The following is a 26,080-nucleotide window of genomic DNA, read 5'->3' as shown; positions in this document are numbered from 1 at the left end:
ATTATTTTTTTTTTTGTTTTTAACTATGTTTAAAAAAGTTGTGTACATGTTTTATTTTTCAAATTTTATATTTAAAAACTATTTTAATAATTAATTATATATTTTTTATTTATATCATTTTATGAAAATTGAAAAACACGAACATATATGTACTGATTGATATATATATATATATATATATATATATATAAATTATTTATGAATAACGTAATACATCCACACAAAAAATTAACTGACTGTAAACTAAATTAAAAAATAAATATTTATTTTTATTAACGTAAAATTCAATAATTATTTTAATAGAATTAAACAATTGTAATTAATATTTTGTTTTGCACGATCTTTTGCTAATCTTCGATTCCCTGCACCACTTTTCCCTTTTCAATTTTTAAAACCTCTTTGCATTTTTTTTCTCTTCTTCTTCTCTCTCACATGATTTTTTCAACTATTCTTCTTCTCTTCTTCTTTTTCTTTCTCACAGTCTCACTTCCAATGGCCTCTCCTCCTTCTTCTTCCGCGATTGTAAAGGTAACTCTTTCTCTCCGTCGTTTCCACTACGAGTGTCTTGTCGTTTTTATGCAGTCTCATGTCGTTTTCGGCCTTTTCAGAATGCAAAAGTGGTTATGGTTGATGGTGGTGGAATTGGCTGCTAGCATCTCAGCTCTCCGGCTTCCGTGACATTCAATACCTTTTAGTTTTCAACTTACTTCAATTTGCAGTTTCCATAGCTGCCTGATGGAATCTTTTGTTGTTGATGTTGTGCCAGTGCCAACTGCAAAACGGCGCCGATCAACGGGTAAATTCATCATCTCCTTCTCAATCTTTTGGTTTAGTTTTACATTCTGGTTTAATTTTAAATTTGACATTAATGTTGATCCTGGTGCACTATTTGTATTTTTAGAGCCATTTTGTGTTCCCCTCTTTAGTTAATAGTTTCGTGTGGATTATGTGCATGTTGCATGTGAAAAGTTTTGTCCTTTGATGTTTAATTTGTAATATTCAATCTGTTTTTTTTTTTTTTTTTTTTTTTTTTTCTGACTTTAGGATTTAAGGCGTTTGCTTTTGAGTGTGTGTTGCTTTATGTGTGGTTTATAAAGATCACTGAAACCATTTGGGCTCTGCACCTGTGTAGATGGTGCACTGTAGCTTTGTATTTTGTATTTGTAGCCTTTTTTAGAAGGTAAAGTGTTGCATTTGCATCGCTTTTTGTTTCTTCCTGGTGATGCCAAAGAGTTGTGTCAGTCTGTCATGGACATTCATTCATGGGTTGGCTTGGATTTAGTGGTATTAGCTTGCAGAAACAATGTCATGATGTTTGAGTCACTCTTTGTGAAATGGGGGTGTTGGTGTAGGTAGAGAAGTTAAGAAGTGAGCAAAAGTTTGGCAATCCGCAATCTGTTATGTTCTAAATTGCACGAGAGTGGGGTTGGGAATTATGTGAAATGAAATTCGATTGGTTGTTGGGCACCATTTGGCTTGGGCCATAGAGTTATCCAATGGTCCACATTTCTTTCCTGCTAAAAAAATGAAAAATGGTTACTCCAATCCAAACATTTCATTTCAATTTTTGAATTTGCTTGGTTTGATTTGATTAGTTGCTAGCTGGAGTTGAACTGCTTTGATTTTGTCTGGTATCATCCATGAGTCCGGTTGAAGTATACAAGTCCTGAGAATATTCGTTTTTGTTAACGTAATCATAATATGTATGTCAAATCCTCATGATGCATGTATTTATAGGATTGTGTGGTTATGGAGAATATTCAATGTGTAACACTTGAAGGGATATTTGTAGTTTGTTTCATTGAGTATAGTTTCATTTCTAAAACCAGGATTTTCTCCTGATCCCGGTGGAGACAAAAGACTGAAAATTTCAAGTTATAGCCTGCCGTACTCAGCACATGAAAAGACTTCGAATGTTGTTGATTACAACAATCCATTTGCAATATCTGATGTTCTGGATAGTTTAGAGAGTGGAAAATTTGGAAGTGTCACAAAGGACATAGAGGACCTTATAGCCCAAAAAATGCAAATATTGGGCCCTTACTTTGTTAAATATCCCATTCTGGTGGATCAATGGGTGGAAGCGGTAAAGAAACATCATGAAGAAACTCCTAAGTTGGAAAATCAACTAGTTACTGTTCCGATGCATCAAAATGTCATAGATCTTGAGGAGAAACACACCAGAAAGGATGTCCCTGCGATGCGAGATCAAATTGTGATTATTGATTCGGATGATGAAGATTGTGGAGCTGAAAAATCTATGATCCCATTTCAGGAAGTTGTGTTGCCGAAACTAGTTGCACCGTCCCCTGCATTGAAGATAACTGTAAGACTTTTCTCTCCTTGTTTTTGTAATTATGTAAAATATGAACATTGAAATGATGAGTGCTAATGTGCATGACCTTTTATTTGGAATGATTTGACATAACTGTAGCATCTCTTGGGACATTTTGAGGCAGAAGATTCTTGTAAAATTAACATTGACTCTTGAATTAGTTTTCTTTAATTTTGATTCCTTCAAAAAGTTACTGCCTTAAGTCGCGTGTACATTTTACATATCCATCATCCTTATATTCCATATGTTTTAACTTTTTGACATGTTAAGTTGGTGTGTAATTTTGCTCTTTGGCATTTTATGTATTGTTTCTACTAGCTGTTGCTAAAGTTTTCTCCATTGAACCATTTGCTTTTATACCCTTTTTCTCACATATTTATAGTTATAGCAAGGTGGTTACCATTGTATTAAATTCTCAAGTTAGCTTGTTTTGTTGAAACATATTAGTATCCCTTCTTTGTACAAAGGTTCTGATGAATTACAACATTAATAATAACTATTGTATTGCAACTTTAAAGTTAAATTTTGAAGCATATCCCTCCTAAAATATAAGCACTTACGTGTAGTAACTTGGGTAAGTTTTAGATAAATGTGATTTTTTCGACACCTAGTTTGTTAGGGTGATGTGCTGTAGATGGAGTGTAAGAGACAAAAAGAATAGGTTGTTGGTTTGGGTGAGTATAAAAGAAAAGAAGCCACAAATATTGAGGAGAGGCGATTGCTTTTTTCTTTCCATGCAAAAACATTATGAAAAGAGAAGAAAGTCTAACATAATCCATTATGTTGGCTTTTAGCGTTTTCTATGGTTAAAAACATTTCCATATTTGATTATGAGGCTGTTTTTTATTTTAATAGTGATAATAATGATGAGTAATTAAAAATTATAATATTAATAATAACATAGTTATGATAAATAAAACAGTCTTACTTTCCACTCATTTCATTCCAAGCAAGCAACCCCTTCTACTCATTCCTTACTTCTTTCTCTTCTTTGCTTTTCTCTTTCATTCCCTCTATTTCATTCCTCTCTACCAGATGAAACATTAGTTTTTAATCAATGGCTGTCTTGCTAAACTTGAATATTCTTATGCAATATGAAATTTCCTATACGTTGGTCTTTTACTATATTCTTGGTCTTGGTAGCAGGGAAAGTAATAAGGTTGAAAATGAAAACAATAAAAATATTGGATGTATATAGATTTATATTGTATCTAAATGGCTTGCCATTTATATTTTTTTCTTTACTCTTGCTATGCATGCACTAGTGTTGAAAGATAAAGCGGGTGTTTTGATGCTTGAGCTTTTCCATTTATTTCTCTGAGTATATTGTGTAAATTGTTTAAAGTTGAATCACCACATCTGCTTTTAGTTACCTTCCTCTGTAAGTTTTTTGTAGTTGGATTTAAATGTGTATTTTTAAAAGATGATTCTCACTAAGTGGGATAAGGTTTTGTTGTTTATTTGCTTCTACAAGAAGCTGCTGGGTATTCTTCTTTTCTTGTTGTTCATTTTAGTGCAAGTTATGTCACCGACATACCTTACTAATCTATTTGTAACAATGCATTTTAGGGGTATCTACCTGTCATTCCTTATCCGGGAGAAAGAGATCTAATAAGTGAGACAAGTATGGAGGATAGACCTAACAGCACTCAGAACAATAAAGGCTTTTATGTTGGTGTACAGGAAGAGGAAGAAGATGAGTTTGATACTGAAGATGACGGTCTAGGAGATATTTGGAAGGAGATGTCAATGGCAATAGAATGTTCCAAAGTATGATACTTCAATTTGTTATGTTTTTTTCAATAATAATATAATAATTGTCTTATGCAATTAGTTTATTATCTATTCATTGGGATGATTTTTTCATGTAATTTAGTCTGTAATGCTTCCATGATATCTACGATTTAGTTTTGAGGGTTGATAAGGCATCACATTTTTTCTTATAGCATAGTTGCCTGGTTGGGTGGGTTTGTTACTTGTTAAATACATTATTCATTAATTTATGTGGACAATTGTTGTTAGTATTGTACATATAGGCTATTATTATTTTTTCTGATGTACATTGAAAATATTCTTAACATTTCTGACAGCTGATCTTGGATAAGTTTGTGTTTTGCATTATCTAGATCTACAGTACTTCGCATACTGAATGTAATTTTCTGTGTAGTGTGTTATGGCATATAATTATCATTATTAGTCTTGATTATTTTCCTCTCTCAGTTAACCTTTATATGTTATACTTCTTGTCTACATTGCATATACCATGTAAATATTGCACGTTTTTCTTTTCTGCTCAGGAAAATTTACTTGCACATAAGTCAGAGTAATTCAGCTTTGTGTACATTATTTCTTACTTCAAATACTACCCATAAATGGCATTTTTAAAAGGTCCTTTGTCATTGATCTGGTTTAAATGTATCTCCATTAGGATGTTTCTGTTGATCCTCACTCAGATGAAGAAGAAGAAGAAGATGACGATGATGATGATGATTGTGATCATTCTTTTGTCTTAAAAGACGATCTTGGTTATGTTTGTCGCGTTTGTGGGGTAATTGGCCGAGGAATTGAAACCATATTTGAGTTTCAGTACAAGGTTAGAGTTAGTTCCTGCATTCATGCTTTTTTGTTTATAAATAATGATTGAAAACATTATTGGACGCGTGAAAATTGTGTTCTCAAGAGTATGGTTTGAAATTAGATGTTCAGGTTGAAAGTTTGGGCGGAGCTGGACCTAACAATGTGACAAGTGAATTGTTAAATTTCTCAATATTTGTGTTAATGAAATTCTTGTGATAATTTGCTGTTTTCCACACCTGGAAAATGTTTATTTATTTTTTTTATCCATCTTAGTTCTCTTTAAGGACTTACCAACTTCTTTATTAAACCAAGACTATACAATAACAATGTGACAAGTGAATTGTTAAATTTCTCTATACTTGTGTTAATGATATTCTTGTGATAGTTTTACTGTTTTCCACACCTTCTGGAAAATGTTTATTTTGTTTGATCCATCTTAGTTCTCTTTAAGGACTTACCAACTTCTTTATTAAACCAAGACAATACAATAGCAGGTAGATCATTATTCGAATCATGTGGTATTAGTTGCTTTATAAAATTAATGCAGAGTCTATAATTCTCATGATATATGTTCTGGACTAAGATCTATGATTAGTAGATTACTTATGATCGGGACAGGAAGTGTTCAAAATTGATTTTTAATTATCTTAATGATTTATTGAAGGTTAAACGGAGCACAAGAACTTATGCATCTGATTCATGGAATACCAAGAAAACAGATGTATTTGGAGTTAATGTTGTTAAAGATGATCTCATAGTTACTGAAATCCCAGCGCACCCTAGACACATGAAACAGATGAAGCCCCATCAAGTTGAAGGATTCAATTTTCTTGTTAGAAATCTTGCAGGTGACAATCCTGGTGGCTGCATCTTAGCCCATGCTCCTGGATCTGGGAAAACATTCATGATAATCAGTTTTATGCAAAGTTTTCTAGGCAAGTATCCGAATGCAAGACCCTTAGTGGTGCTTCCTAAGGGAATATTGTCAACATGGAAAAAGGAGTTTCAAATATGGCAGGTGGAGGACATACCTCTATATGACTTCTACACAGTGAAGGCAGACAGTAGAAGTCAACAACTGGAAGTGCTGAATCAATGGGTGAAGAAGAAGAGTATTCTTTTCTTAGGATACAAACAGTTCTCCTCTATTGTCTGTGATAATGGGAACGATACATCATTATCTTGCCAAAATATTTTACTGAAAATTCCTTCAATTCTTATTTTAGATGAGGGACACAATCCTAGGAATGAAAACACAGATATGGTACAGTCTCTTGCAAAAGTTGAGACACCTAGAAAAGTTGTACTGTCAGGAACCCTTTATCAAAATCATGTCAAGGAGGTGTTTAACATTCTAGATCTTGTTCGGCCAAAATTTTTGAAGATGGAAACATCAAAACCTATTGTGAGGCGCATCCAAAGTAGAGTTCATGTACCAGGGATAAAAGGATTCTCTAATTTAGTTGAAAACACTTTGCAGAAGGACACTGATTTTAAAACGAAAATAGCTGTTATACAAGATTTGCGCGAGATGACAAGCAAGGTACTTCACTATTATAAAGGAGATTTTCTTGATGAGCTTCCTGGTCTTGTGGATTTTACAGTAATGCTCACTCTTAGCCCTAGACAGAAGTCTGAAGTAGCAAAAATAAAAAAGCAATCTAAAAGAAAGTTCAAGATATCTTCTGTAGGAAGTGCCGTCTATCTGCATCCTAGACTGAAACCACTAGCAGAAAATTGTGGTGAAAATTCTATATCTGATCATGTAGTGGATGATTTGGTAGATAAACTGGATATTAGAGATGGTGTGAAGTCAAAATTTTATTACAACATGCTAAATCTGTGTGAATCAGCAGGGGAAAAGCTTCTAGTTTTCAGTCAGTATCTGTTACCCTTGAAATATTTAGAAAGGTTGACTATTAACTGGAAAGGTTGGAGTCTTGGAAGAGAAATTTTTGTAATCTCAGGAGAATCAAGTTCTGAGCACCGAGAATGGTCCATGGAAAAATTCAACAATTCTCGTGAAGCCAAAGTCTTCTTTGGCTCAATTAAGGCTTGTGGTGAGGGCATATCACTGGTTGGGGCCTCTCGCATAATTATCTTGGACGTTCATCTCAATCCATCAGTTACACGTCAAGCTATAGGTCGTGCATTCAGACCTGGCCAGAAGAAGAAGGTGTTTGTGTATCGTTTAGTATCCGCTGATTCTCCAGAAGAGGAAGATCACCATGTTTGTTTCAAGAAAGAGTTAATTTCAAAAATGTGGTTTGAATGGAATGAATATTGTGGTGATCGAGCTTTTGAAGTTGAGGCAGTTGAGGTGAAAGAGTGTGGTGATGAATTTCTTGAAAGTCCTCTGCTAGGGGAGAATGTAAAAGCTTTATATAGAAGGTTAATGAACATTCTTACCCTTTTTTCTTATCATAATATGCTTGTCTTGTTAGTTTGTATTATAACTCATCTGAAGGTTTTCCTGCATGTTTAATTAGAATCTACACACAAGAAAGAAATATTTTGAACAAAATAGTTTTGTGGAAGCCTATCTTTTCACAATAAATATTGGGAATTCGGATTCTCTATCGGATTCTTCTGTGTTGATCCTCTACTGTGTCTTCAAATTAAATTGATAGTCACTGATTTTGATGTTTTAAAATATATTAATTTTTTGTTAAAGTACCAACATCAATGTATTTTTAATACTCAAAAGAGGACAACATCAAATAACTTAGTAGAGAAACTCGATTCAAATATTGGTCATTGATTATGTTAGAACATTCTAATTAAGATCTACTGACAAGAAAGAAAAATTTTGGACAATATAATTTCATAGAAGCCTATCTTTTTAGAATAAATGTTGGTCATTGATTATGTTAGAATCTGATTTTGCTTTCTATATTTAGAACAATCTGGAGAACTTAATTTTACTGGTTGCTCTGAGAAATTTGTGATTCTGGTTTGTTTATAGTGGTATTCATATGTAGTTTTGGTGTGTTTTGCAGGTGATCAAGTGAACCAGAGCATGCTTATCTATATAACAGATCCATAGAATTTGACTTGTGCAACCCTAGAATCCTCTCTCCTTCATTTTAATGTCTTACACCTAATTTCATATGTACAAAGTTTAATGATTTACTTCATAGGCATTTTGTTTGTAGTTATGCTTATATTAATGCCCTTATATATAACAATCTCAACCAAGATGCATGTCATCGTCTTTTATTCATTTGTTGTTGATTTATGTTGTTGCTTTTCCTCTTTAAAGTCATTTTTTTAGTTCATGTTCTTACACATTATTTAGATATATTTTTGTTTGCAAATTAATATATAATAAGTTAGATTACTATCAAAATCTAATTTTTAGACTTTCATCAGCAAGCTCTTCAAATATTCATACAATACATTAAATTTTTTAAATATGATCAATTTTATTCAAATATAAAATATAATTGATTATGTTTGAAATTTTAATAATTATATAAGATTTCAAAAGTCAGCATACATAAAAAAGAAACGCTTTTATTGAGAAGTATACGATATTATGAGTTCAACATAATTTTATAAGTTCAAAAGGGGATTTTTTATTTATTTTTTTAATTTGATTATGACATGATAATATGATCCATTATGTGCTTAGGATTTTGGATTTAATTAATCGGATGACATTCACTTTAGTTTAAATGTATTAGTTTGGTATCTGTTTTTTAAAAGATGTCAATCGAGTCGTAATTTTTAAAAAAATGTTTCAATTAAGTTTATTTAAAGAAAAATATATATTCATATCGGTATTGATATTTAAAATAATTTATAAAATTAAATATTTATATTTATATTAAAATTTAGTAATAAATGTTATGAATGAAGTTAACGAAGTGAATATCTTTTTTTCTAAAAAAATCTAATTGAGACACTTTTTAAAAATCAAATACAAAACTAAATATCTGAACAAAATGAGGACTCTCATATTTACTTAAACCTAAAATTTTGTTTGTCTCGAAAAATAATCACTTTGAGTAATGACGGATAAATCAAAACTTTTAGGAAATATTACTATATATAAAAATATAAAATCAATTATATGTTTAAGGTAGGTTCTTGAAACACAGTAATCTTATTTCACAAATAATTGATTAGAAATTCATTTAAGTCATATAATCAATTATTCTTATACAAAAAAATTATTACTTTTTTTATGGCATTGAATAGATATAAAGAAAGAAAAATCAAATAAACTTATTAAGGATAAAAAGTAATTTTATTCATAATTTAATTATTTAATTATTTAGTTTTAAAATAAACAACTTAATGTATATATAATTTGATTTTATATTGTACCTACTAAAACATAAATCATTTAATTATTTTGATCTTCTCATTTAATTTTCGTAAATTTGATATAAATAAAAAGTAGTATATAAAATTGTACTTTAACTAATAAAATTTTCTCTTTTAAAATAGAGGTATTCGTGTTAAAAATTTAATAGAAATTACATGTGTATTTCATTCTTGCAGTAGCAGTTTTTTAATCAATTTTTAGTTAGTATCTAAGTTTATTTTTCTCTGAATTTTCCCCTGAAAGTTCCACCGGTCACCGGTTGGTTAGTTCTCCAGTTAATTTCGATCTCTTTCTGTCTCTCGCTGTCTATGTATTTCTCGCATTAGAAACGAACCTTCACAGAATAACCGTTGCAAAGTTCGCCGGAGAATCGGGTTCGGCCACCGCTCTCCGATGAACGCTCCATAGAACACCATGGCGGAGCAAGGCAGCGCCGCCGTCAATGACGGCAAAACAGAACCGCAACAAAACGAACACCACGTCCTCAACAACCACAACGACAACAACGAGGTAAACAACAAAGACAACAGTTCAGATCCAGAGTCGTTCTGCTGTTTGGTTCAGCCAGTCACCGCCGACAGAGATCCCGAGTACATCGGCATTCGCCGCATCCTCCTTCTTCGGAAGGCAGAGGCAGGACTTATTGGCCGCAGAGTACGCTCCGTGCCGAACTCGCACTCTTATCTAACGTTTCTGATAATTTTATCATCATAATCTGAAAATGGAGATTGTTTAACTGCTTGTAGCTTAATTCTCTTTATAATCACGTGTCGATCTCGTTCTCGTATATGCATCTAGTTCTGTTTCTTTTTACCGGATCAATCGTGATAGATTTGTATTCTTTCCGGTGATGAATTTTTTTTTTTAGTTTTTCTTTCATTGGTGTGACCTATGACTGCATACATTTTGACTTTTGGATTATAAGCTTGTTGACTTGCGTGTTATTACAATGTTCTCAATCGTCATAAACGATGTTTAATTAAGTCTAGTGCTGGGTTTATTATTATTATTATTTGGACAGTATTTATATATACAGTTCCAAGTGCAGTTCATCAGAATTGGAGTTTTACACAGGTAATCCATGTTTCCCTTTAGTGCAAGCACCTTATAATACAAAGATTGCTGAGGTGAAACTTCAATTCTGATGAGAGAATAGTATAAAAGTACATAAGGAACTGATCTGACTTCCGTCTTTCTTATTGTTATTGCTACTTGTGAAAGTGTTATTTCCTGTGGCTGTGTTGATGTTACTATGTGGCTTATGGACACGTGATTGTGTTGAAGGATTGGAGATGCAATGGAAAAACTTATGTGGCATACCGGAATTACCTAAGTAGGCCTAGAAACTGGGAAAGGGATAGTTCGCGAGCTCCTAGTCTGCACAGTACTCCAGGAAACAGGTTGCTGTTTTTTCTTTTTTTACTGGAACTAATAGCGCATATATGCTTAATTTTGTATCATACAATTTCATGATATGGTTGATAAAAGGGGATAAAATAAGGAATTAAAGATGCTCATGATTGGATACGGAGCTTCAAAGTGATCTGGATGTGTTGTTGGACAGTAAATTAACTTTGATCTGCATGGAAAATTCTGGAAGACAGATATTGTTATTCATTCAAATGACTTTTTTTTCTTTACATATGTAATCTCAAACATATTTACAAGATGATTATGATTTATGACTGGTTGTGTTGCAAGCTGGTTTTAGCCTATCTAATTTTCTTCACTATTCTTTTCTCTGTTATGTTTTAGGTTAATTTAGGATGATATCGTATTTTCCAACACTTGTACTTTGTCTCTTATATAAATATTATCTTAATTTCTATACGATTTTTCGCATCAATTGCTTTCCTTTCTTATTTTAATGTGAATTCCATGCACTTCTTTGTGGTTAATTCTTTAATTTGAGTTTCTGTTTGTAATTATAACCACATTTTATGTCAATGCAGCTTTCTCATTCACGGTACTAGTTTAAATTTATGTTTCCATACAATTCTGACATCAGGATAATTTACTGGTTGATGCATCAGTGGCCGATTTTTTCCATCTCCTGGTCCACACTCCCGTTGGTCTGAGGTGGACAGCTTGGGTTCTGGGAGGGTAAGTTATGTGCTGTAGATTTTGTAGCAATATACCTGTATTGCACATACCTTTTGTCTTTAACTCCTAACTCTTAATTGGGTAGAAAAATGCCATATCCATTAAAATTTTAAACAGATAGACATATTCTGTTAATGGGATTTATACTTTTTAATTTAAGTATATCAGAGTGTACCATAATAACTGATAGGATAACCAGCCATTTATTTGAACTGGTAGTGCTGTTGTCCAGGAAGTGCTTATTATGCTTTGATGTGGCACCTGGTCAAGTGGGATTCCTACGTTTATTTAGTTATTTTTTTCCATTCTTTTAGGATGGAAAAGTTTGTAAAAGAGCTAAAGAAAGCATTCAGAAACCAAATTAGATACATTAGAAAAATGCTAGATAACTTTTTATTTGTCATAAAGCTGTTAAAGTTGCTCATAGATGATACACTATATTCTTCATTGATTATTGGCTCTGAACCAACCCTATAAGTTGTTGGGTAGATTTGACTGTCACTTTCTTGATATTAGTATGTTTTGCTCAATGCTTCTTGTTGCTGAAACTACAATTATAGAAGTTCCTGTTAGTCAGAGTAAATACACCTAAGCTTCCTGGATTGGGGGAAATTTACATAGACTAACTTATTGGTTTATATATCACATAGGACTACACTAATGAAATAGATATACTTTATGCGTCTGTACTGTTAAGGGATATGGGTTATGTTAGGCCATGATAATTGGAGCTTTGTTTAATTTTTTTGAAATTGAAGTAGGTTAGTACTGTTTAGCTCATATGCTGTGAGTATTAGTTTAAATTTCATTATTGTTTACTTTTTTTTTCCGTGTCATTTATCAAAATTGTAGGATCTGCAAAATGCAAATCCAGTACATAATCTTAGATCGAGTTTTGGGTCAAGTGTAAGTGATTCTGATCATCCTAGACAACGTGGGGCTGAGTCTGCTTATTCTTTTGTTGGAATGCATTGTATCTTTGACAAGAGCAAAGCCTCTGGTAAGTCCAATCTAAATTTGTCTTTTTTTACCCCAGTACCAGTCTCTGTTTTGCTTGGTTTTCATGGTGGAATAATTCTGAAAATCTTTATGTGTAGTTTCGGTGTTGAAGTTTGGGCACATGAGTTCTGATTTACTTGCTTATGGGGCAGCTGATGGAACCTTGACTGTCTGCAATGTATCAGAGAATCCTTCAGTCATAAAACAATTAGAAGGGCATTCCAAAGATGTCACAGGTCGGATAAAATGTCTTTGTTTACTTGGTCTATATTTAATGCTGCATGACATATACGATCAAGTACGCCAAGCAAATATTACCTACTGTATTATTTTTAATTGGGGCATTATGGATCAATAAACCTTGGCCTGCATTTTTTTCCAATTGTAGATCAAATTAGCCAGATTTCAGAAAAACTGCAGCCTTTAACTAATTATTCTTACTGAATATGTCACTTATTGCTAATGTGGAATTATTATATTCCAAAATTCCCTAAATTGTAATGCTCCCTAGTTTATTACGTGACCTCATATGCTTGTTTATTTTCAGATTTTGATTTTACGTCAAATAATCAATACATTGCATCGTCTTCATGGGATAAGACTGTGAGAGTATGGGAGATAGCGAAAGGTATTTGCATACGGGTGATATATGGAGTATGTCCACAATTGTGTATCCGTTTTCACCCTGTAAGTATAATTGTGTGTTGTGTGTGTGTGTGTGTGTGTGTATGTATAAGGGTTTCTTGTTTCTTTTGTTAAGAATGCTAGCCTTCCCATCTCTTCAAAGGATACCATTGCCTTCTTTCATAGTTCAACAAAAAACCTTCGTCTTAGATTTGAAAACTTTAGATATTCTGGTAATTTCATGGTAAATTTCATGTTTGTATGAAAAGTAGCCTTCTCTGCCTTTTATTTCTTGTTTTGTGTATTCAATTTACTACATTGTCACTGTTATGTCTATATATTTTTCTAGAAGTTCTAATAGCCATTCTTTACAATAAGGGAAGTGATAAATTGACTTTTGTAGATTGAAGATGGGTGGAATAGAATATCTCATAGTTTGCACAAGGACTCGGACATTCATTGTGATCTTGATCTTGGATTTATTTGTAGTTTTTTCTCTCTCTCATCTTTTTTTTTGTTGACCAAATCTGTTTTCGAAAAGAGAAAATGATGAGGTGGACCACTACTTTTCTCTGTGGTCCATGTGAAAGAATTTAAGACTTCCTCCTTACACATTGGTTTTATTTTGGATTGGTGATGCTTGAGACTGCAACAAATAAAACTATGCTCTGAGGCATAAAATAGTGAGCGAAGGAGGCTGTGCATTTAGCATGTAGAATTTTTCCATTTTTGGCACATCTAGTGAAATTGAATGTTTTTCCCGAGTTTAGATTCTCCACCGGATCTTTGATGTTGTACCTTTCGTGTACCTTTAAAATATATTAATTTAATATATAAATTTTTTATATTTTAAAATATAAAAATAAGTGTATTTTGAAGGTACAGTAGATGGACAACACCAAAATTCTAGCAAAGAATCAAAATTTGTTTTTTTTCTAAGATAGAGGGTGAGCATGGGAGGAGGGAAGTTTGTCAGTTAGGAAAGAATGGGTAAATTACAACAATTTGCTTCAGATTTCCTTCTTCCTCTAATCTACTGAAACATAAATATTCTTTGCAACTTGTCCAATTTTTCCAAAGATGTGGTTTCCTATATCATTATGCATGTGGATTTGGATCTTTTATATCGGTAAATAATTTTTTTTCTTTTGATTCCATTCTTGGTTGCTACTGAAGCCTGTATTTTTTCTGTATTTGGTGCAGGTAAATAATAACTTCCTTTCAGTTGGAAATGCAAACAAAGAAATCAATGTAAATATATTAATTGTTTCCATTTTGTTATTTTAGAGAAGGAAGTATCATGTTTGACACCTTTGCTGAATCTTTTCTATTGCAGTGTATTAATCTTAGTTATTTCTGTTCTTGCTTGGTAAACCTGAAATGACTTTGATGTGGTGGGATCGCTCAGATCTTAAATGTTATTGAAGAAGGATTGTGTTCTTTGTTTGTAAAGTATCTAGAACTGTTTGTGTTGTTGGGTGCTATTATTATGCTTGAATGTTTCACAGAGAATGGAGTAACATGAATAGGGAATAGAGTTACCTTTCTGTGTTTTGGTATTAATGAGGGAAGGAAGGTTTTGTGGTTTAGAAGTGGTGCGGTGCCAAATTTAAATATAACCCTTTTATTAAGTTACTCAATTTATGAAGGTAAAATAGTAAATGTCAAGTATTTTTTATATAAAAGTAACCCCTCATTATCCCTTTGTTACGAGGGAACGGCTCAGACACTTTCCCTTCCACAAAATTTCAACCTCCTAAATAGGGAGCATTATTCCTTTCCCATCAGTTCCTTTCCACTCCCAATATTCAAGGAGGCTCATAGATCATACATGATTGAGTCATTTAATGTTTGTTTATTATTCAGACACTGGAATAAGAATAAGGCAATGACAGTCACTTCAATTCATCAAACACATATTTTTCATTTATGATTTGATAAATATTCCTACTATTAAATATATGTGGCTTAGTTACTATATGTACTTTTTACTCCTCCTCCCCCCCAAAAAAAAATCCTCCGCTGTGATGTTGTCATTTTTTACATACATTTCCTTTTACGGTAATTTATTATTTTTCTTAAAAATGATATGATGTATCAGGTGTTCAATTTTAGTACCGGAAGGGTAATTAATAAATCACTATTTGACAGTGGAGTTACCTCTTTGGACCATGACCATACAGGACTTCTCTTATTTTGTGGAGATGCACAGGTGAGCTGCTCTATATATGCACATGTATTTTGTTTTGTATATCTTAATTGCTAGGTTGATCTCATTTTCTTTAGGTTCTGGATTGTATGTGCAGGGATGTATATACTCGGTAAATATGAACTCTCACACAGGTGTATTATCTCGCTCACATCGTTATCGAAGTAATAGCAAGCACAAATCTCCTGTTACCACAGTGCAGTATAGGAGTTTCTCTCTACTCGCTCGCGGACCTGTGTTGTTGTCATGTACCCAGGATGGAAACCTGTCTTTCTTCAGGTTCAGAAACAGTTTTCAATTACCCCGATTGCATTCAGTTCTCTGTTTTTGAACTCGTTTTTCTATGGAGCACTTACATTGGTGTACTGTATTGTATTGTAGTGTGGCTTTGGAGATAAATGGCTATTTAACTCTTCGATGCTCGCTAAAATTAGCTCCACGTGTACACAAATTTCGAGCTTCTTTCTGTCCTCTCCTATCCCTTGAAAAAGGAGAATTCATTGGTATGTTGATATCATTCATGCGTACTTCTTTTTCTTCTTTCCTCCCTCACCTGTCTCTTGAAGAAGGACTTTTTAAATAATAATCTGTTTTTTTTTTTTAAATAACCCAACTCTGCCTGCGTAAAACTAGAAATTAAGTCAAGGATTATGTACTCTGCTTGAATTTGTCAACTTCTCCATGAGCATTTATTAGAAAAGAAAAGAAATTAAGTTTATTTCACAGGTTAAAATCAATTAACTTGTGATTTAACTTTCAGGAGAAATTTGATGTATTTTAACTTGCAAAAATGTTTACCCAAACGAGATGTAAATAATGTTTGCATTGAGACTTCAATGGAAACAGAGACTGATATGCTGCAAACTGAGTTTTTCTTAAATACATTAACTTAAGAAACATTACAATGAATGTCTTTCTTACATTATTTTATCCTTGTCATGTGAAGTTGCTGGAAGTGAGGACTCAAATGTCTACTTTTATGATTTAACTCGACCCAAAAATACATGTGTGAACAAGCTACAGGTTAGTCTTTCTTTCATCGAAGGTGTTTCATTTTTTTTTCTTTCCAAAAACTGATGACTGATATCCGATAGAGAATCTGATTACTATTGGTCATCTTTATTTGATTTTTCTCTTCCAATCATGTTTTTTGATCTCCAAACCGAAATTGAGGGAATTGAGTCTGGTTTTTTTAAACTAATGTGACTTGTTAGTGAGTATCAATGCTATATATAATAAAGCTCAAAATACATAAAATTTTTGTAATGCAATGCAGGGTCATGGGTTTCCTGTGCTGGGTATTGCCTGGAACCATGGAGAAAATTTATTGGCTTCATCTGATTTTTTCGGCGTAGTAATTGTGTGGAAGAGAGAAAGAACAAATCAAAACAAACATCATACACAACACCAGTAGAAGTTTAAATAAAGCCTTTTATTTGCTAAGGTCTCTTTCATCTTTGGCTCTCACCTGTTCTCTTCTGTATTTTTGTGCTATTATTTTTTTATTTTTTCAATTCTTACTGCAATGTACTTTGTATCCATGAAGTAAATCAATTAATCTCACCCACAGCCTCACTGGAAACGAAAGGTATTATATTAAAAAGGTGTAGTGTTTTGTGAGGAAGAAAGTTGTATTCTTAGACATGATTAGGGATTTTGTATGAGATTTATGACCAATACATTTTGTTGACTTTGTTCGCTAAATGTCATTTTATACAATTAAGCAAAGAATAAAGCACTTTTTTGTCTGACTTTGCATTTCAATTTAAGTGATTGTTCATGAACTCAGTCTATCTGAATTATGATTTTCTTGTAAGTAGCACATTCGATTAATGCAAGGCACATCTCCACACTTTTCATCCTGCATCATGTGAATATTAAAATTTTCATTGTCTTTTTTGGAAGTCAAAAATAATTTTTATAATATATGATTCAATAGTTAAAATTGACTTTTAGATTGTTCATTAAAAAAAATATTTTTTTATTTTTGAATTCTATGATTTTGAGAAAATAAAATGAGAATTTTGTATTAATGTGTAGAAAGAATTCGTCCAATATATAAATTTATATGCTTATGTTTAGGTCCAATCTACAATCTCCGTCCCTTAAAATTCAGCATTTCTGTGCATCACTTGGATAATTAATACCAAGATTTCGTTTTTTCTAGAATATATGTATACAAGATGAGCTACACTAAAGATTTTTATGAAGACTCATTAAATATAATAATTATCTACTTGATTGCAACAAGATAACTTTTAAAAATTTATATTAAAAATTTGCATCTATATCAACCACAACGTTACCGAGAATTTTCCATTCATTATAATACATAACTCTACTTAGTCAAAATAAAATATATATTATTCTTCAAATTGTCACCAACAAATATCTTATTTAATTGCAAATAAAGCAATTTATAACTTGAGATAATAATTTCATAATATAAAAGAAAAAGAAATGACATATTTTATCTAATACAACAAACTATAATATTTTATTAAAAATATAAAACATAATACTATAATACAATTAGTTATTAAAATATAAGTCAGAACCTCGTCTGAGTAGAAGACTTTTACCAAAAATAATTGAAAATCCATTAAAATATATTTATTTCTTATATTTTTGGATGTGTTGTTTTTCCAACTGAGCATTTTGGTATAGATTTCAAACTGAAAACAAAAAATTAAACCAAATAATTCATCGATAAGAAATTTGAAATTTAAAATTAGTTATTTTAATTGGTAAGAAAACTAAAATAAACAAAGATAACTAAACTAAGATAACAGAATCGCTATTTGCTACTAATACTAGGAACATTAAATAAAGACTAAAAGAAAACTCATTCAATTCTCAGTAACCCTGTATTGTTCTGAACAAAGATACAGTCCTGAATCCGAAACAATCAGAAAATCTCGAAAAATATTTGTCAACTCATTGTTCAATGAAAGCCAATTTCTACTAGACATACAAATAAAACAAATATTAAAGCAGAACTGTATGATTGACAAATCGTAAGCAAACAGGGTCAGAAAATTTTACTCACAAGCACATGAAAGTGAAAAATAAGTGCCTCCCCATCCTACCTGACATAGAAATAAACCAATATCAGAAAAAAATAAACCAATATACAAAAACTGGGGGAATGGTCACTGACCTTTTGTACAGAGCTTTTACATCTTCTCCAAGCAATGGACTCTCAAGAAAAAGATCGTCACACTCTTTCAGAAGAACTTCCTCAACTTCAAAAGCTCGATCACCACAATACTCATTCCATTCAAACCACATTTTTGAAATTAACTCTTTCTTGAAACAAACATGGTGATCTTCTTCTTCTGGAGAATCAGCTGATACTAAACGATACACAAACACCTTCTTCTTCTGGCCGGGTCTGAATGCACGACCTATAGCTTGACGTGTAACTGATGGATTGAGATGAACGTCCAAGATAATTATCCGAGAGGCTCCAACCAGTGATATACCTTCACCACATGCCTTGATTGAGCCAAAGAAGACTTTGGCTTCAGGAGAACTGTTAAATTTTTCCATGGACCATTCTCGGTGCTCATAGCTTGATTCTCCTGAGATTACAAAAATTTCTCTTCCAAGACTCCAGCCTTTCCAGTTAATAGTCAACCTTTCTAAATATTTCAAGGGTAACAGATACTGACTGAAAACTAGAAGCTTCTCCCCTGCTGATTCACACAGATTTAGCATGTTGTGATAAAATTTTGACTTCACACCATCTCTAATATCCAGTTTATCTACCAAGTCATCAATTACACGATCAGATGTAGAATTTTCACCACAATTTTCTGCTAGTGGTTTCAGTTTAGGATGCAGATAGACAGCACTTCCTACAGAAGATATCTTGAACTTTCTTTTAGATTGCTTTTTTATTTTTGCTACTTCAGACTTCTGTCTAGGGCTAAGAGTGAGCATTACAGTAAAATCCACAAGACCAGGAAGCTCATCAAGAAAATCTCCTTTATAATAGTGAAGTACTTTGCTCGTCATCTCACGCAAATCTTGTATAACAGCTATTTTCGTTCTAAAATCAGTGTCCTGCAAAGTATTTTCAACTAAATCAGAGAAGTCTTTTATCCCTGATACATGAACTCTACTTCGGATGCGCCTCTCAATAGTTTTGGATGTTTCCATCTTCAAAAATTTCGGCCGAACAAGATCTAGAATGTTAAACACCTCCTTGACATGATTTTGATAAAGGGTTCCTGACAGTACAACTTTTCTAGGCGTCTCAACTTTTGCGAGAGATTGTACCATATCTGTGTTTTCATTCCTAGGATTGTGTCCCTCGTCCAAAATAAGAATTGTAGGAACTTTGAGTAAAATTTTTTGGCAAGATAATGATGTATCGTTGGTCCCATTATCACAGACAATAGAGGAGAACTGTTTGTATCCCAAGAAAAGAATACTCTTCTTCTCCACCCATTGATTCAGCACTTCCAGTTGTTGAGTTCTACTGTCTGCCTTCACTGTGTAGAAGTCATATAGAGGTATGTCCTCCACCTGCCATATTTGAAACTCCTTTTTCCATGTTGACAATATTCCCTTAGGAAGCACCACTAAGGGTCTTGCATTCGGATACTTGCCTAGAAAACTTTGCATGAAACTGATTATCATGAATGTTTTCCCAGATCCTGGAGCATGGGCTAAGATGCAGCCACCAGGATTGTCACCTGCAAGATTTCTAACAAGAAAATTGAATCCTTCAACTTGATGGGGCTTCATCTGTTTCATGTGTCTAGGGTGCGCTGGGATTTCGGTAACTATGAGGTCATCTTTAACAACATTAACTCCAAATACATCTGTTTTCTTGGTATTCCGTGAATCAGATGCATAAGTTCTTGTGCTCCGTTTAACCTTCATTAAAATATAAAATTAATAAAAATAATAAACAGTCAACCTTTAACACTTCCTGTCCCAGCCACAAGTAATACTAGTCTAGAATATAAATCGTGAGAATTAAGCACAGGTATTATGTTCTAATGCAGTTAGGTCCACACATGAGATGCATGGTCTACCTGCAATATTATTTTGGTTTGATAAGGAGGTTTCTCAGTCCTTAAAGAAAATTTAGTGGAATAAGATAAAATAAACAGTTTCTCACCAAAGGTTGGCAAATTATCAGAAGAGTTTATTGATCACAAGTTGCTATCTGTTTGCTCGTCATTTTGTATGTTTATACCCTGCGCTCCTCAAAAATTAATCTGTGTTGTGCATCTAATTTTAAAAAGTATATTTCATGTCTATCGCATTCATTAAAATTTTATAATTAAGATTTATAACAAAAAAAAATAATGCAAAAGCATTAGACTAACCTTGTACTGAAACTCAAATATGGTTTCAATTCTTCGGTCAATAATTCCACAAACCCGACAAACATAACCAATATCATCTTTTAAAATAAAAGAATGATCGCAATCCTCGTCTCTTTCTGTTTCTTCATGGTCTCTTTCTGCTTCTTCATCTGACAGAGGATCCGCGGAAACAACCTAGTAGAGGGAACAATTAAATTACATCAATGCCAAAGGAACCCTGAAACTTCAATTTGCGGGTAGACTTCAATGTAATAAATAATTTACTAAAATTTAAATTTCTGTATACAACATGTAAGAACGAATAAGAGAGTAAAACATTGGAGACAAATAAGGATAATAGTATGGGAAAATGCACAATGTTTCAACCATTCAACTTATACAACTAAATTTAATATGAATTTCATGATTTTTTGATCATAAATCGATGGATGATCTAGTTAAAATCGCTACTCAAACAAGGAATTACGTTATAATTCTTTGTCAATAGATTTAATTTCTCGACACTTGGCTGTTCAACTATAGTCATTTTCCTTATCTTCATAAGAAAAAATGTATCGTCTCAGCAACCCTTAACCAAACACATCAATTCTAGTAAAGAATTACAAAAAATCATCCAAATGAGTTGATGATAAACTCCACGACAAAAACTGGTATTATTATTTAAAAATTTCAATATAAGAAACAAAAGTATTATACTTTGGAACACTCCATTGCCATTGACATCTCTTTCCAAATATCTTCTAGGCCCTCATTATCTGCGGGGTTAACCTGATGATCCTCTTCCTCCTTTAAACCGATATAAACACCTGTACCCGCCAAACTTGTCTCCTTTTTCGGATCTTTACTTTTGCGATGGTTAGGAATGGGAGTACGCTGCCTCTAAACCGCATTGATTGACACAACAGTAAAGCATGTCAGTGAAACAACTTAGATTGAAATGAAGAGAAGAAAAAAGAGCTAGCATCTTTTCATGAAGAGCAGCTACAAATTTATATCTAAATACACAGACTCTTAAGAAGTTAGCTAAATACAAATGTCAAGCGCTTCAAATGAAAAATTGACACATGTTCAAGAAAGGCAAACATCATTCACTATTCCCTTTTCAATATTAACATGCGAATAGCAGGAGCACAGAAAAAGAATATAAACAGATAGTACGTCCAATCACCAAGTGTAAAGGATCAAAAGTAAATATTCAAGTTTAGTAATTCGTCCAATCCAATGGTTTCGAAACTATGACCACGAGGAAAAGAAGTTTATTCAGTGAAACTGGGTCAAAGTATCTAGAAATTAATAACTTAGTTTAAGAGTACTATGCAGTCTTAAGAAAGTAAGGGATTGAGAATTTTTGACAATATTTATTTCATGCTTCAAATCAGGAAAAAAAAGAATAATACAGCAAAGACTCAATGTTCTAAAAGAATCTTCAGTCACACCACAAAAAGTTGAAAATAAATGCTACAATTTTGTTAAATCATATGTTAGGTCAGTAAGTCATGTTTGAAATAGAGGAAAAAATAATCGAATGAGTGGGGAGGGTAGGGAGTGTGATACAGGAATCATGCAGTGTGGCCAAAAGAGTGCGGCCAAAAGAGAGAAAAGGAGTACATATGAAAGGTGGGTAACCAAATAAGTGGGATTATTCTGAGGTTCTGAGTGGTGATTTTGTGTATAGGCTGACTTTTCTCATCATCTGATTGGTTTTACTTACTTGATGACTATTCCATATTTGTAAAAAGATATTTCCATCCATAATTATTTGCTTTTTTTCCGTTGGATTAGAGGAATTTCACTCATATTCGTACAAGTTTAGCAACTTCCTTGTTTGAAACCTAGGTTCCTATCATTTTCCCCAGATGGAGCATGTCACAAATATATTTCAAATAAAAAATTATGCATATTAATAACTATTATTTCAATTTGGTATTTCATATATTTAAGTTATTGCAAAATTAAGGAAAACTTACGACTGTCTTCATCACAACAGGAGACGGTGAAACAAGCGTCGGCAACACAATTTCATGAAACTGAACAATAGATTTATTTTGTCTATCATCTTTCTCTTTTGAAGCTTCATGAAATGGAACAATTGATTTATTGTGTCTATCATCTTCCACCTCTGAGGCTTCATGAAAAGGAACAATAGCATTTTTATCTTCATCACCTTCCCCGTCTGAATCGATGTGAATAACAGGAACTGGAGCTGCACGAACATCCTTCTCAAAGTTTTCCACCTCCAAATCTATGACATCATGATATGTCAAACCAGTGTCTTGTTGATCTTCGAATTTAGTGGTGTCTTCATCGTGGTCAGTTACCACATTCCTGAATTCATTAACAAGTACGGGATACTTTGCAAAGTAAGGTCCAAGTATTTGCATTTTGATGGCTACAAGGTCCTCTATTTCCTTTGTGACACTTCCAAATTTCCCATGCTCTATACGAACCACAACATCCGAAATTGCAGATGGATTCGTATGGTCAGCGACATCTGATAACTTCTGTCTTTTGCCTGTGTCAGGGCCACAGGGAGATCCTGGTTTCTCAAAATGAAATTAAACTCAGAAGAGCTGCAGATATTCCATCATGAAACAGAACCAAATATTCTCATGCTTATATACTTCCACTAGACTCAAGTATGATAGTGTACACACACCCCATCACAGTTTCAACTCCTACCAGCAACTAATCAAATCACAAACGAAACAAAACCATAAAATCATAAAATATAATTAAAGGAAAAAACTTAAAAGTAGTACCTTATACATGTTATTTGTTTTTTTTCAGTTCTCTAATTAAAATTCAAGTATCACCATGATCAGCGTAACAAAAAGGCACCACCTTGATAATTCACATAAATAATACAAACCTTTATTAAGTCTTATTAAGCATATTACACAGCTAAAATTCTAGTTCTGATTAAGTCTTATTAAGCATATTATGCAGCTAAAATTCTAGTTCTGATTAAGTCTTATTAAGCATATTACACAGCTAAAATTCTAGTCTGATTGAAAAAAAAAAAAAAAACACTACAAAAGGCCCTTTAAGACAACACCATCCAAAGTTTCGTCCTAAAAGAAGATGTTCGGACTCAACATTCTTACCATACATGCTCAGAAACCACTCTGCACACAAAAGTATTCTCATCAAATCCTAAAATAAAAAAAAATGAAATAATCCACCCAAAAAACCGGATAAAATTAGAAAGAAAAGGAAAATGACATTGAAGATGCAAATAATATACGCGGTGATCAACATTTTTAAATGACAAATTAAAAAAATAAAATAGAACAGAAAAAAAAAAATAAGAGCAAGAAAATGAGGAACATACCGGTTGAATGACAGCGCTTAGCTGATAACACGTCAACAGAGGACTCCATCGGTAACTTTCAACGAAATGAAGAAACTGAAAATTGAAGCAAAAACAGATAAAATTATTGCAAACTGAAAGAGAAAGATAAAAAAACAAGTGTTCAATTTATCCGTTTTCTATCAGAGATTGTAGAAAAACAAGAGAAAGAGGGTTACCAAAAAGGAGAAATGGTGAAGAAAGAAAATGAGTTTGAGAAATGCAGAGAGAAAGCATTGAAAATTTTATAGAGCAAGTAATGCACTGAGAGAGTGTTTACGACGTTTGAGTTTCCATCGGTTACAATGGTCAATGATCCTCTGTGTCGCACCAGCAGCGTTCATGCAGTGTGGACGCGGAATTAACCGCCAGTGTCTGACGACAGCGTTGATCAAAAACTTTGAACGGTTAGATTCTGGTCATACCAAATTTTTTAACTGTATGATGATTGGTGTGGGTCAAAGTGCAATTTCCAATCACGTTGCATGCGTGATTGGTGATTAGACGCACTTAATTAATTGCAGTTAAAAAAAAAGCCCTGTAATTTACGTAAAATAATTTTTCTTAATATAATAAAATAGTAATTTTAGGTTTGATTAATGGTATGATTAATAAAAATTAATTAACATTATCTTAAATTTTTAAAAGGAAATTTTAGGAGACAAATAATTTACACACACGTATATATGTATATTTATTTATTGTATTAAATGGTAAGAGAAACGATTAAATATATAGAAAACTGCACTACTGTTTTATTACTATGAATTTTAATAAATGCATAATTTTAACCGATGCGGGAAGAATAATTGATTTGATGAAAAATTAGGAAAAGAAGAATTAAATTTTAGATGTGTGGTTATTTAATATTAATCATAAAAATCAGTATTTCATTTAATTAAACGTTATTAAAAATAGTTTTAAGCAAATTAATTGCATGCTTACTTTTAGGAAGCAACTGTTGCAGAGAGCTCTTCAAATCCACGTCAATAACTTTATTAATAAGGTTTTAAATTTAAGAACTTGCATTGGAAAAATTTAAAAACTTGATTTTAGATAAGATTACTATATATTAACAATAAAAAATTAATATTTTAATAATTAAAAAATGTAAAAAATAATATAAATAAAAAAATTGACAAATTTTCGATTCTTATGAAAATCCAAATTTATATGAATATAATGTAATTTGCTTAACAGTAATATAACATATGTTAGGCTCATTTAAGGTAAAATAAAGTTTCTTTATAAGTAATTTGTATTGGAAATACTATAGGTGAATATTTTTAAAGATAGTGTTAAATAACTTGGTTAGAAAATTTTGTTTTATTTAGACAAAAATTTAAATGTGATATTAATAAGATTACTGATTGTTAGCCAAACAAGTATATAGTTTACTCGTACAATAAATTATTTTATTAAATGATTAATTTATTATTAAGGTAAAAGTCTCTAATTTAATGTTTTAGTCACTACAAAATGATATTAGTTTTTAGGCTAAAATCTTATTGTGCTCTCTTAATTTTTATACAAAATTTAATTAGATATCTACTTTTTATTTAGTTTGATTTAGTCTAATTTTTAAAATGAAATAATTAGGTTTTTTTTGTTAGATTAATATTAAATTTACGTTAAAATTTACAAATGAAATCACTTCACTTAAGAAGTCTAAATATTCAAATAATTTTATTTATTAGGTGAAGTGATTAAAAGTACAAATTGACTGGATCATCTTTTAAAGAAACTAAATTGAAAGCAAATAAAAATTAGAAATTTAATTGAATTTTTTTTATAAGATCTAGAGAACCAAAATATGATTTTAACCTACTAATACTTTATTTTAGATAAAATAAATACTTTCTCTTAACAATCTTTGTCACACATATTTATTTATATTATTTCTAAATAATTCCTTAAAATATATCTATTTTTAAAAACTTATGTTATCTAATTTTTTACTTGTCTAATTAATTAAACACTACACGAATAATTTCAGTTTTCTCTAATCATTTATTTTTAATTAATTTAAAATCAAGAAAAAAAATACAAAAATCAGCTCACAATTCAATTTTACAAAATTAAAATTCTAATCAAATTCAAAATGGTGCTAATTTAATAGATATAAAGAATAATATATTACCTAAAAAAATAAAATTTGAAAGTGTCTATAGAAGTTTAAAACTTAAAAAATGTACTCTATAGAAGA

The 26,080-nt window shown here is 31.9% G+C and overlaps 3 protein-coding genes across 3 annotated transcripts; 2 read left to right on the top strand and 1 right to left on the bottom strand.

The window, feature by feature from the left end:
• Positions 1 to 367: 367 nt before the first annotated feature.
• Positions 368 to 8,150, top strand: DRD1 (SNF2 domain-containing protein / helicase domain-containing protein). Its single transcript, XM_028054980.2, has 7 exons — positions 368 to 528; positions 609 to 796; positions 1,830 to 2,326; positions 3,905 to 4,105; positions 4,764 to 4,928; positions 5,577 to 7,303; positions 7,912 to 8,150. Exons 2-7 carry the CDS (start codon positions 736 to 738, stop codon positions 7,913 to 7,915), a joined length of 2,655 nt encoding a protein of 884 aa, XP_027910781.2. The 5' UTR covers positions 368 to 528; positions 609 to 735; the 3' UTR covers positions 7,916 to 8,150.
• A 1,285-nt stretch (positions 8,151 to 9,435) lies between these two features.
• LOC114170641 (Transducin/WD40 repeat-like superfamily protein) lies at positions 9,436 to 16,936 on the top strand. The gene is made up of 12 exons (XM_028056164.2): positions 9,436 to 9,899; positions 10,530 to 10,645; positions 11,279 to 11,348; positions 12,201 to 12,348; positions 12,446 to 12,583; positions 12,895 to 13,034; positions 14,175 to 14,222; positions 15,073 to 15,183; positions 15,278 to 15,459; positions 15,562 to 15,683; positions 16,127 to 16,203; positions 16,457 to 16,936. Exons 1-12 carry the CDS (start codon positions 9,660 to 9,662, stop codon positions 16,592 to 16,594), a joined length of 1,530 nt encoding a protein of 509 aa, XP_027911965.2. The 5' UTR covers positions 9,436 to 9,659; the 3' UTR covers positions 16,595 to 16,936.
• A 1,089-nt stretch (positions 16,937 to 18,025) lies between these two features.
• On the bottom strand, positions 18,026 to 24,169 carry LOC114169050 (protein CHROMATIN REMODELING 35-like). Its single transcript, XM_028054068.2, has 7 exons — positions 24,054 to 24,169; positions 23,857 to 23,931; positions 22,493 to 23,061; positions 21,222 to 21,404; positions 20,526 to 20,699; positions 18,341 to 20,067; positions 18,026 to 18,269 (listed from the first exon to the last, which is right to left on the bottom strand). The coding sequence occupies exons 2-7, from the start codon at positions 23,903 to 23,905 to the stop codon at positions 18,266 to 18,268; spliced, it is 2,706 nt and encodes a 901-aa protein (XP_027909869.2). The 5' UTR covers positions 23,906 to 23,931; positions 24,054 to 24,169; the 3' UTR covers positions 18,026 to 18,265.
• Between the last annotated feature and the right edge of the window lie 1,911 nt (positions 24,170 to 26,080).

Source organism: Vigna unguiculata, chromosome 11, assembly GCF_037176805.1.
Source record: "Vigna unguiculata cultivar grain cowpea cultivar isolate G323 ecotype 2 chromosome 11, ASM3717680v1, whole genome shotgun sequence".
Lineage (NCBI taxonomy): Eukaryota > Viridiplantae > Streptophyta > Magnoliopsida > Fabales > Fabaceae > Vigna > Vigna unguiculata.
The sequence above is the reverse complement of the archived record's forward strand: the minus strand, read 5'-3'. Positions and strand labels throughout refer to the sequence as shown.